General features: G+C 34.9%; 1 protein-coding gene across 2 annotated transcripts; it reads right to left on the bottom strand.

Moving 5' to 3' along the window:
* Positions 1–4,494: 4,494 nt before the first annotated feature.
* Positions 4,495–10,511, bottom strand: LOC133796938 (uncharacterized). 2 transcript variants are annotated; one of them, XM_062234643.1, is made up of 7 exons: positions 8,363–10,511; positions 6,955–7,045; positions 6,438–6,595; positions 6,307–6,358; positions 6,105–6,187; positions 5,856–5,973; positions 4,495–5,435 (listed from the first exon to the last, which is right to left on the bottom strand). In XM_062234643.1, the coding sequence occupies exons 1-7, from the start codon at positions 9,992–9,994 to the stop codon at positions 4,849–4,851; spliced, it is 2,721 nt and encodes a 906-aa protein (XP_062090627.1). In that variant the 5' UTR covers positions 9,995–10,511; the 3' UTR covers positions 4,495–4,848. The 2 variants fall into 2 exon arrangements, with proteins under 2 accessions (XP_062090627.1, XP_062090628.1); XM_062234644.1 differs by having other exon boundaries at positions 5,856–5,949; positions 8,363–10,509.
* Positions 10,512–10,716: the final 205 nt, after the last annotated feature.

Below are 10,716 nucleotides of genomic sequence, written 5' to 3'. Positions count from 1 at the left end.
TTGCTGCCATGGAAGAGAGAGAGATACGATGGCAGGGGAGGGTGGTGATAAGACAATATGCTGGAGGGAAACAAATGTTTTTTTTTTTTAATGAAATGGCATTTTGGTCTAAAAAAAGTTTGAGAGTACACTTATGAAAGGAGTGTTTACGTTCACATATTAATAAATTTCATTATATTAATATACATGTACTATGAAATTTCTCAAAACTATAGTGGGGAAAAATATTTATAAAAATATAGTTTTTTTTCTTACAAAACTGTGATGCCATACATTGAAGGTAGGGTTTTTTTTTACTAAAACATTATAAATACAATTTTGCAACTAACATTTATAGAATAAATTATTGAATTTAGTTATACCGTTCTAAGGCTAAGGGTTACAAAAACGACTAGAGTACATTAACAAATGGATGTGAAACAAATGATTACGAAAAAAACATATAGTTTTAAAAACAAAACCCCATAAAATGGGAAGAAAATAAGAAGAAAAGAAAGATCTTGGGTTGTTGAGTTTTGTTCTTTTCAACAAGTTAAGTTCAATTGTGTATGTTGATGAGAGTTTTCACAAATGAAAATAAAAGGAGGTTTTGAAAGCAAAGAACTAGTTAAATAATGTGATTTTTTATATGATTTAGCTGATAATGAGATCTAATCTACAAGTCAATGTTATTGGCTTAAGAAGTTGCAAAGCTCAAATTCTCTTTGAGGTTATAAATTGACAGTATTTTGGCTTACTCAAAATGTGTTGTCTTTAGAATAAGATCTTAACCCTATTTTATAGGCAATTATGGATACCTAGGACTCTTTAATGAGAGCTATTAATATTATTTTTCCTAATTATATGTTAGTTACATGGTTTTCATGAAAGAAAGCAACAAAAAAGAGAGCATATTAAGTGTGGGAAATACACTAGGTTTCCCTTGTTCAGCAAGTAAGTCAATAGCTCGCTTTCCCAAGTAACCATATTTGGAGTTGGCGAGGAGGTTTTGATTGTACAAACTATGGCCATGTCTTGGGAATGGAAGTGACAAGCAGCGTCAAGTGATGCACTTCCACTTCTCGAGTATGATTATGTTATTCTAACAATCTAAATTATCAATTGTGCGGAGCAGACAACCACATTGCTCAAGCAACCACCGTGTTATCAGTGAAAGGTAGGCATGCGTGCTTTTTGGTGAAGTCATGGTTCCCACGCCTTTTCTGTCTTTGTCTACATGATCGTGAATTCTTCTGCAAGTCACACTAGACTTTGAGTGGTCATACTCCCTATGGAATTTTGAGTTTAGTCATTTGGGCAATTATATTGGATGTAAGCTTATGGGAACTCGACCAGCTACTCAAGCTCCATTATGATTAAGTCCCAAGTAGATTTGGTTGCATACTCGAAGACGTGGAAAGTCATGTGACAAGTTACTTGCTAAGGATTAAACTATTGATCTCTCATGACACGTGTCTCCAAGTAGGCATGTACCTTCGAGGACACCTCACGTGAGAGATTTTGAAAAAACACAAGCAACAGTTCAAAAAACGTATTGTATTGATGTCAAAGATCACATAAAATAGAGCTTGAAGGTGGTGACATTGCGAGCTTCAAATGACCACCAATGGTGGTGGACAACACGTTTGGTGACGACGCTTTGCAGCAGGGAGCATGGTGGTGCGACAGTGTGGTTGGTGGCACAGCAGAGAGCGGTTGCTTGACATGGTCAACTATGGTGGAAGATGAATACGAAGAAGTAGAAGGAGCACCATATGTTTGGAATAATTTCCTTCAATCATATATTTTGAATATATTAATCGGCATTTGGTGTAATTTAAAAAAAAAAATTGATAAGAGTATAGTCTAGTATTTATCTTAAAATACATGTATATTTTTTCAAATGTATACTATGCAGATATTACCAAAATTAGTTTAGTTTATTTTAGTTTTTTTTAATAGATAAAAAATTTAGTTTTCTTATTCAATTTTCAAATTAGCTTATTCATTTCATTTTTTGTATCCCAAAAACGTTTTCTTTTTCTCTTATACACAAGCTAATAAAACGACTAAAGATTGAGCAACTTGAATATCCTCATTTTAATTTTATTTTGATGAAGTTTTATAGATCTTTTTTTTTAAAAAAAAAAAAACACAATAGAATTTCCACACTATAAAGCTGAGGAGTCATCGATCATTTAGCATTGCCATTAAAGTTAAGGTAGTAAGATGTAGTAACTATAAAAATATAATATATCTCAGTAATTTAATAATATTTTGGTTACTTTGGTTGGAAATAATGAAAACATAAAAATAAGTAAGAATAAAATAAAATTTAATGAGTAGAGATAAATTAAATTATGTATTGAAATGACTTTCCCATCAATTACTAAAATACTTTGATCACAAATATATGGGAAAGTTCTTAGGTAGGGGTATCACTTTTGCTCTTACTGTAGGAGCGTTTTTTATTTTTGATATTTGAAGAAATTATAACCCAATTTTTTTTGTATGCTGGCATACACTATAATTATTTCATACTTCCTATCAATTTTTGAGAAATTCTAAATAGTTTATGATGCCGAAATCAGAGTTCAAACAGTCACTTGCACTCATGTCTGATTTTTTTAGAATAATTAGCATTTTTGCCCCCCGAACTTATGACACTACTAGATCGTGCCTCCTAAAATATACAGCCGGTTAAAAACTCCCCTTGAAATATATCATTTATAAAAATCTAGTCCTTCTGTTAGGTTCTATTCTATTTTGCCGTTTAAACGCTGATGCGACATTATTAATTATGATAAGTTAGCATTTTTGCCCCCGAACTTTGACTATTACCAAATCGTGTCCCTTTTTATTCGAAAAATTAATTAAATCTTTTTAAAAAATATACTTTTTGTATTAATTATTCAAAACTTAATTCAAACCTAAAAAATTAAAAATATTAAAATCAAAATAAAATTAAAACAGTAATATTAAATAGAAAAACGTTAAATCTTTGAAAAAAAATTATAGTATTATTTCAAATTTATAATAATTTAATTTATAAAAATCCAAAGTTAAATAAAACTAAAACCGCAATACTAAACTAAATATACATTCTTTGTGTTGACTACATTTTTTGTTAACTAAAAATAAGAGTAATTAAGTAAATATATAATTTAGTAAGAAAAGAAGAACAAAGATTTTAATGTGGTTCAGCAGTTAAAATATGTCTACGCCAACGAGTCACTATTATTGAAATTAGTGTGAAAGCTTCAAGGAAAAATAATTTCACAGAGTGTTTCTCACTACAAAATGGCGTGTCTCTACAAATGACTATCCCCAGACTATTTATAGGCTTGGTTACAAGAATTATTCCTTAATCTTAGGAATATTACAAGATACATATCAGGTCTAAATCGTGATAACCATTTTCCTTTCTTGGTTGGTCTTTCGAACTCATCTTTCGGGGAAGACCCTTATTGCCTTCGAGCTTGCCACTCATGCTCGAGCGCTGGAACTGTGCAACTCAAAAGCCAACATGAAGGAATCGTTTCTTTTTAATTTATAAGAAAAATAAATATGTTTCTAATATGTGTCTATTGAATTAATTAAGATTTTATTTATATTTAATTTGTTTATTTCATTCATATTTAATTTTTTAATGTCTAGAGTAAATTTTAATTTAATATTTGATTTTTTATTTCATTAATATTTGTTAGATATTTGGTTTTTTTAAATCTAGAGTGAATTTTAAAGATTTTATTAGAGTTTAAATAACTTTTATTTAATTTTTTTAAGATTTCAATTAATATTTGAATTATTTTTATAAGAATTAATAAAAAAGATTTTTTTTAATTTTAAATTATTTTTTTAATAAAAGGGGGCACAATTTTGTGGTAGTCAAAGTTCAATGAAAAAAATACTAATTTTTTACTCGCGGGATTGACATGACAATATCACATGAGAGTTTAAACGAAAAAATATAACGGAAGCTAAAAGAAGGATTATGTTTCTGTAAATAGAAAATTTAAGGAAGAATTTTTAACCGGCCGTATATTTTAAGGGCACGATTTGATAGTGTTACAAGTTCGGGGGGCAAAAATGATAATTATTTTTTTTATATGCGTAGAAAATAAACTGTTTGAGCTCTGATTTCAGTATTGTAAATTATTTATAATTTTTTGAAAATTAACAAGATGTTTGGTATAACTATAATATACGCTATCATAAAAAAAAGTTAGGTTATAATTTCTCTATATATATCCACTAATAACATAAATTAATTGATTAATTCAGGCGTAAGGAAATACGATAACTAAATTGCACCATCTTCATTTAATTATTTTTATGTTAGCTGTTCTATCAAATTGTTGGATTCATCTCTTATTCTAAAAGGTCAGATACAAGTCTCAGTACATGACTTGGCCAAAATAAGGAAAAGTACATAAATTCTAAGTTGGGTTTTCAATTCAAACAATTGATCAAAAAGGATGTGTAGTGTACAAATAAATAGTAAAAGAATTTCCATTTTAATTCAATAGGCTTCTGCCATATGCTCATTAACTCTACAATTTCCGATTACACAAATCCATCGGTTTTTTTTTCCCTAATTTCATGGTGTAGTTTTTTTTTTCTTTTTTTTTCCTTTTAACAAATCTATATTCTTTCTTGACACCAAATCGGACAAGGCTCTCCCATCTGAGCTCCATATCCGACTGGCAACAAGCACAAGGAAAGAAATGCAACTCAGCTAATAGTACAATTCTCACCCAATATTTCTCTCTGTACACAATTTTTGCCAACCGTCAAGGGGAAATCAAACTCATTTATCTATACTTTTTATCTTCATTTCCCCTCGAAAGGATCCTAATCTTTAGACCCTTAAATTCGAATTGGCAACCCAAAATTTTGGAAAGTTCTAATTTCCCCACGAAGACCGGCTGTTACAATCACCATACCCCAGGCAGACATGTTATGGGTTACCCCGTTGGTATAATCAATGCTAACACGAGGGCTCCGGTTCCTAGTTGCTAAATGGAGTTTCTCCTCTGGCCATGTCGCTGCAATTCTATCGAAGAAGTAACTGTTGGATGCACTGGAAATGGTTCCATGAAGAGGGCTGTTGCTGCTACCGGATGCTGATTGCAAACCCTCATTGGCAAGAGCATCCTCAACAGGTGTCGGGGGATGATTGGCTGTTTCCGGTTCATCTTGGGGATGGTTGGCTGTTTCCGGTTCATCTTGAAACCCCCATGTTTCACCCATCCCAGGCCAAGGGATGGCGACCGATACATCTTGACAGTGGAAATGCTCATAAGATCGAGTGACAGTCACGCCTTTGCTTCTGCTAGGTCGAGAATCTGCTTCATGTTTCCATATATATACATGAGAATCCTCACTGGCAGCCACCACATATCTACCATTTGCTGTGACGGAGGCTGAAATCTGGGTGTTGGTGTTACGAAACCCTGCCACAAAATAAGTAGAAAAGCTCATTTAAGACTGAAAATAATGAATAAGTATTCTTAAATCTAGGTAAAATCTTATACTACATTTTTTTTTTAATATATTTATAATTGTGCTGGAGAGAGAGAGAGGGATTTTTTTTTTTAAATTCTCCTTCCTAAAATCCAAGTTCCAAACAGAGGGTGGTAAACATGAGAGAAAGAGAGAGAGAAGAGGGGGGGGGGATTTTTAAACTATTTTTTCTCCTACCTAAAATCCATGTTACGAAATGGGTGGTAAACATATCCTCAAAATATTCGTAAGAGAAATCACCATTCTTCCACATAGCCAATTGAACTAGGTTTTGAAAGTAACAAAAGTTGTAACTAGTGGATAATGGCTAAAACAAAAAAGCCAGCAATTGACATATGATTTTAACTCACCTTTGAACTTGTGAACCAGATCAACATTATCAACTACCCTGATCCGCGAATCTGATGATGTGATGAGTACTTCTGATGAACTCCCTGGTGCAAACTGTTCACTGAAACTGATCAGCAACTGAAAAGAATCAAGCAAACTTGATGCTCAAAGAAAACAAATTAATTGGGAAAAAAACCTGGGGCTGCCCTAATAAATATGCGTGGACTTGAAATGAAAAAAAAAGGAAGAAGTTAAAGCTGATAAATTACCTGGAAACCGGTGATTTTCTTGTGATGAGACTTCTTTTTCTTGTTCTGCAGATTTATATGGCTTTTGTGTTGCAACTTATTCTCTGAAAAAATTATAAAAAATTATCATTACTCCATTATTTGGGATACAAGAACATCTTATATAAGGCACAAGTTCAGCAAATGCATGCACGGGAGAGAAGATACAAAGATGAAATCATACCAGATGTGTTGTACAAACGACAGCTCCCTTTATATGAACCAACGAGTGCACCCTTCAGGTCAAAAAATAAATCACTTAGCATCAGAATTACACGCGCTAAATATAATAACCGGCGGAATGATTATCCCAACCTGACCATCTGGGGTGTAGCAAGCGGCCGTAACCATCTCATGCAAATCATTCCAGTCAACCACTCGATGATCCTCAATGCTCCATATGCGGACCTTAGCATCAAGTGATCCGCTAATGAAGTATCCATCATCAACAGGATTAAACTGGATGCAAGTCACTGTATCAAGGCACATGCAAATAACACCAGTCATTAGAAACAAATGACTGGAAGATGTAAAAAATGAAAAATAAAAAAGAATTTGTTTCTTACTAAAGTTGACCCGGCCCTTTAGTTAAAGAACAAAACAACCTATAACAAATATGAAAACCATAATAAATTATATAGTTTTACAGATTATTGATTTATTTTTTATTTTTTTCAAAAAAACTTCAAATTCAATTTAACTGTTGATTTTAAATATAAAGGGATCACCCCTCTAATATAAGTATTCACGACAGTGCACAGAAAGTTTTCAAACTAAAGAAGGGGGAAACTAAAAAAAGCTATATAATAAAAATGCAGGCTATAATACTTACCATAATCACTGTGTGAAAAAATCTTCAAACAAGACTTGCTAGACAAATGCCACAGCCGCACTGTTTTATCCATTGAAGATGAGAGCAGGTGCTGAGGAAAAGACAGACAGAAAAAAAGACTGAGAATGAGAACATAAAGCCAATGTTACAATGACGTTTACTTCTGTTGGGATACATTCTAATAAAGGATAAAATATTTCAGAAAGCAGATGTCATCCGCAATCCTCTTTATCGTATGAACAGAATTCCATTATTGTTTTTTAATAAAAGCATACAAGTTGCTATTTCTTAAATCTTAAAACAGCTCTAAGATTACAACTAATAACACAAATATCAATGTTTTACAATTTAGAGCAAAAATCAAGCTACTGCCATCACAAACTTTCTGTACGAGGCTACTTTACATTCACTGGAACTTACCACATCACCACATTTTAATTTCTGCAAAATATATCTACTTGTATCATCATAATTTCATCCATACATGGCTAATCTTAATCTTAGCATATGAAGAATGCATTTCATATTATCAGCTCCACCTCCCTATAAATATATATGTGTAATTTTAGGGAAGTTCATGTAGTTTCTTGAAGGAAATAAGTTGTAAATAAGATTATTTAATGTTTTCCCCTCATAATTTTTTTTATACATAAAGCTCTTAGTAAGACATCTGGAAAGTTCCACATACCGCCTGCAGTCTCATCATTCACTTTTATCACCTCAATTTGAACAATGGGAACATTATTCTAAAAACCTACCAGTACGTATCTCTCCTTTGTCATCAACCCTCAATCGCCTGAATTTAATACCCGATCTACTAATGTTCATGAGCACATCAAAATCCAAATCCTCTATCATGCCTAAACCATATCTTTCAACTTTAACTAGTACTCTCTCCTATTTGCATTACATGGTTTACGGCGGGCCAATCTAGTTAGTAAGGGCAATTATAAGTCTTTTCTAATTTGCGAAAAATGGAATATTATTCCGTATACCTATCAAGATTTATTACTTTGCGTATTAGATATTTCCCTAATGACGCCAATGTCCTGAAAATCTAATAAAAGGCACACAAATGTCCATTCTTGTACATCAAAATAAATTACGGAAAAAGCAGCAATTTTCCCTATGATATTATGTCTGAAACAATTGAAAACTTCCCTGGCATATTGAGCTGCGTCAACACACTCAATGTTTTACCACACATACAAACAGAATATATACTCTGAAAAAGATATATACAACTAGTGCTATCATTTCATTATTTTGAAGAAAGATGTCCCTTCAGAGATAAGAATCAACCAAATCACAATGCTAAGGAGAGTCAAATCTGAAGTTACTATTCAAAGAAACCTAATGGCGCAATAAAACCAAGAATATGTAATTGAGAAGCAACATTGTAACTGACCTGAGACTTGGACCAGGATAAGTCAAGAACATCATTAAGATGTCCTTGGAATGAACATACTGGTTTCTCTGATAGCGCAAATACAGTCTCTGGCACAAAAATATGATCCAAGCTTAACGATTTTCTACTAATAGATGCCCTTCCTCTTCTCTTCTTCTCTGGATTGTAGTCCACATTTGGTGACATTGAAGTTGGTTCTGGTGATCCGTTGGCTACAAAGAACATATTTAAGTTATTTTCGTCTGTTTTCTCCATCAACAATTCCCCCTTCCTCTCTGATTCTACAACCTGCCAGACATGAATTACACAGTCCTCACCAGCACTTGCAAGGTACTTCCCATCCAAACTAAATTTGATGCTCCATATAGACCCATTATGCGCATGAATCTCCTGGCTCTTGTAAAGAGCGGTGACTTCCTTGGAAGACTTCCCATACTGCCGAACCCTCACTCTTTCAGGACCATGAAACGACGCATCCTGGCTATCATCAGTGGCGGAACTCGACCTACGGCCACCCTTCTCAGACGATGTGTCCCTCTCATCACTGCTCCTCCTCTCTTTCTGACCTCTCATGGTGCTTGCAACATTCTTGATACTCTTGAACCAACTCCCTTTCTTTTTCATCTTGGAACCGCCCCCACTGACCCCATTAATGTTCGAATCTGAACCATCTTTATGACCCTCTTCCACATTTTGCCGCCGCATCAATTCTTGAACAATTGGCGAATGGCCAACACAAATCATCTGAAATTCCTCCAAAGTAAACTGCCTTCCCGTCCCAACTTCCTTAAGTTTGTTCAAAGTACCATCTTCCTCGTTCACTACAAACTCTTTCCCATTATCAAGATCCCTAATAGTACAGGCTAGGAATAGTTCTGATTCATCGTCCTTGATTTCAGACCCATTACTGTCCAAAACCTCCTCAACTTCCGAGTTCCCCAAATTCCGATTCGACGCCGAATTCGATAGTGTGAGATTGCTTCGAATCTCATCCACCCTCTTGAAATTCTTTCCCGAGGGTGGTTTATTCAACGATGTGGTATCAGCAACAGGAGATCCATTGCTTCTGCCACTTCGCGATTTATAAACACAGTGGTTACTGTTGTTGCTTTGACTATTTACAAATGAACCAGTCTCCGACGAGACCGAATGAATTGAAAGAATTGAAGAAGAACCAACAAAAGAAGTAGAATTAGCAGTAGTAGAAGAAGAACCATTACACTGATCGCCGCCGTCAGATTTCGATCGGACCATTCCGGTAACGGCTCCACCGCTTTGCTCCTGACGTGTCAACCGATCCGACGATACCGATCGGCCGAACTCCTCGGGTTTGTCCCGGGACAGTGCCGGGTCGGCACTGAGACCCATTTCGCGGAGGAGCCGACGACGTCGTTCGGAGACAGAAGAAGGCTCGGAAATCCAAATATCGTAGTGGGAGATGCCCATTGGGAATTTAGGGATTGGGAAGTGGTTGCGAGAAGCATAATTGGGGGAACTGGCGTCGGAACTGAGGTTGGGGTTATCTTCGGAGTCAGAGTTGGAAGTGGAGCAAGAGCAAGACGAGGAGACAATGCGATCAAGGGACTCGTAGAAGCACTCGTCTTCGTCTTCTTCGTCCCCTGTTTTGCTCATTGTTTATTGGGCATTCCCATTCGTTTCAGAATGAAAATGCCCCAACTCTAAGACTCATCGATCGGATCGATCAGACCCACCCACTGCTTCCTTCACCTTTTCTATTTTCTCTCACTTCGATCTGCTTTTGGAATAGTGGACTGTACTAGAGAGAGAGAGAGAGAGAGAGAGGGAGGGGGGGGGGGGGGGGGGGGGGAACCAGTCGTTGGAATTTGCAGAGATCGGACAAGGAAGGACCTGGAACTATGTGGGTTTCGGTTTGTGAATCAGATCCGATAATGGCCAGAGAAAGAGAAAGAGAGAGAGAGGGTTTGGAGGGGAACGAAGCCCTATGCTGCTGGTGTTATTCGTGGGGGAAGTTTTGGGTTGGGGTTTGAGCGATGTTGTTGTGTGGAAGAGAGAGTTTTTTAGCTTATTTTCTATAGAAAATGAGTGAGAGTGGGAAAGATTTTTTTTTTCAATTTAAGGATGAAGTTGAAAGAAAAAAAAAACCAACATATTGTGGATTGGAAAAAAGAGTGACATCTTCTTTCTTCTGTTTCTGTTTTTTATTTTTATTTATTTTGAATGAGTAGTAATTAATATATTTTCTATTAAAATGTAATGCTATATAATGCTCTTTTGCCAAACATTGCTTGGAATTGATTGATTGTGTGTTTTTACTATCTTTCTCTTATTTTTTTTTCTTATTTTGCAATAATTCAAGCCAAACCCAGTTGTTG

This window comes from Humulus lupulus, chromosome 8 (genome assembly GCF_963169125.1).
Source record: "Humulus lupulus chromosome 8, drHumLupu1.1, whole genome shotgun sequence".
Taxonomy (NCBI): Eukaryota; Viridiplantae; Streptophyta; class Magnoliopsida; order Rosales; family Cannabaceae; genus Humulus; species Humulus lupulus.
This window is presented reverse-complemented; position numbering and strand designations above follow the sequence as displayed.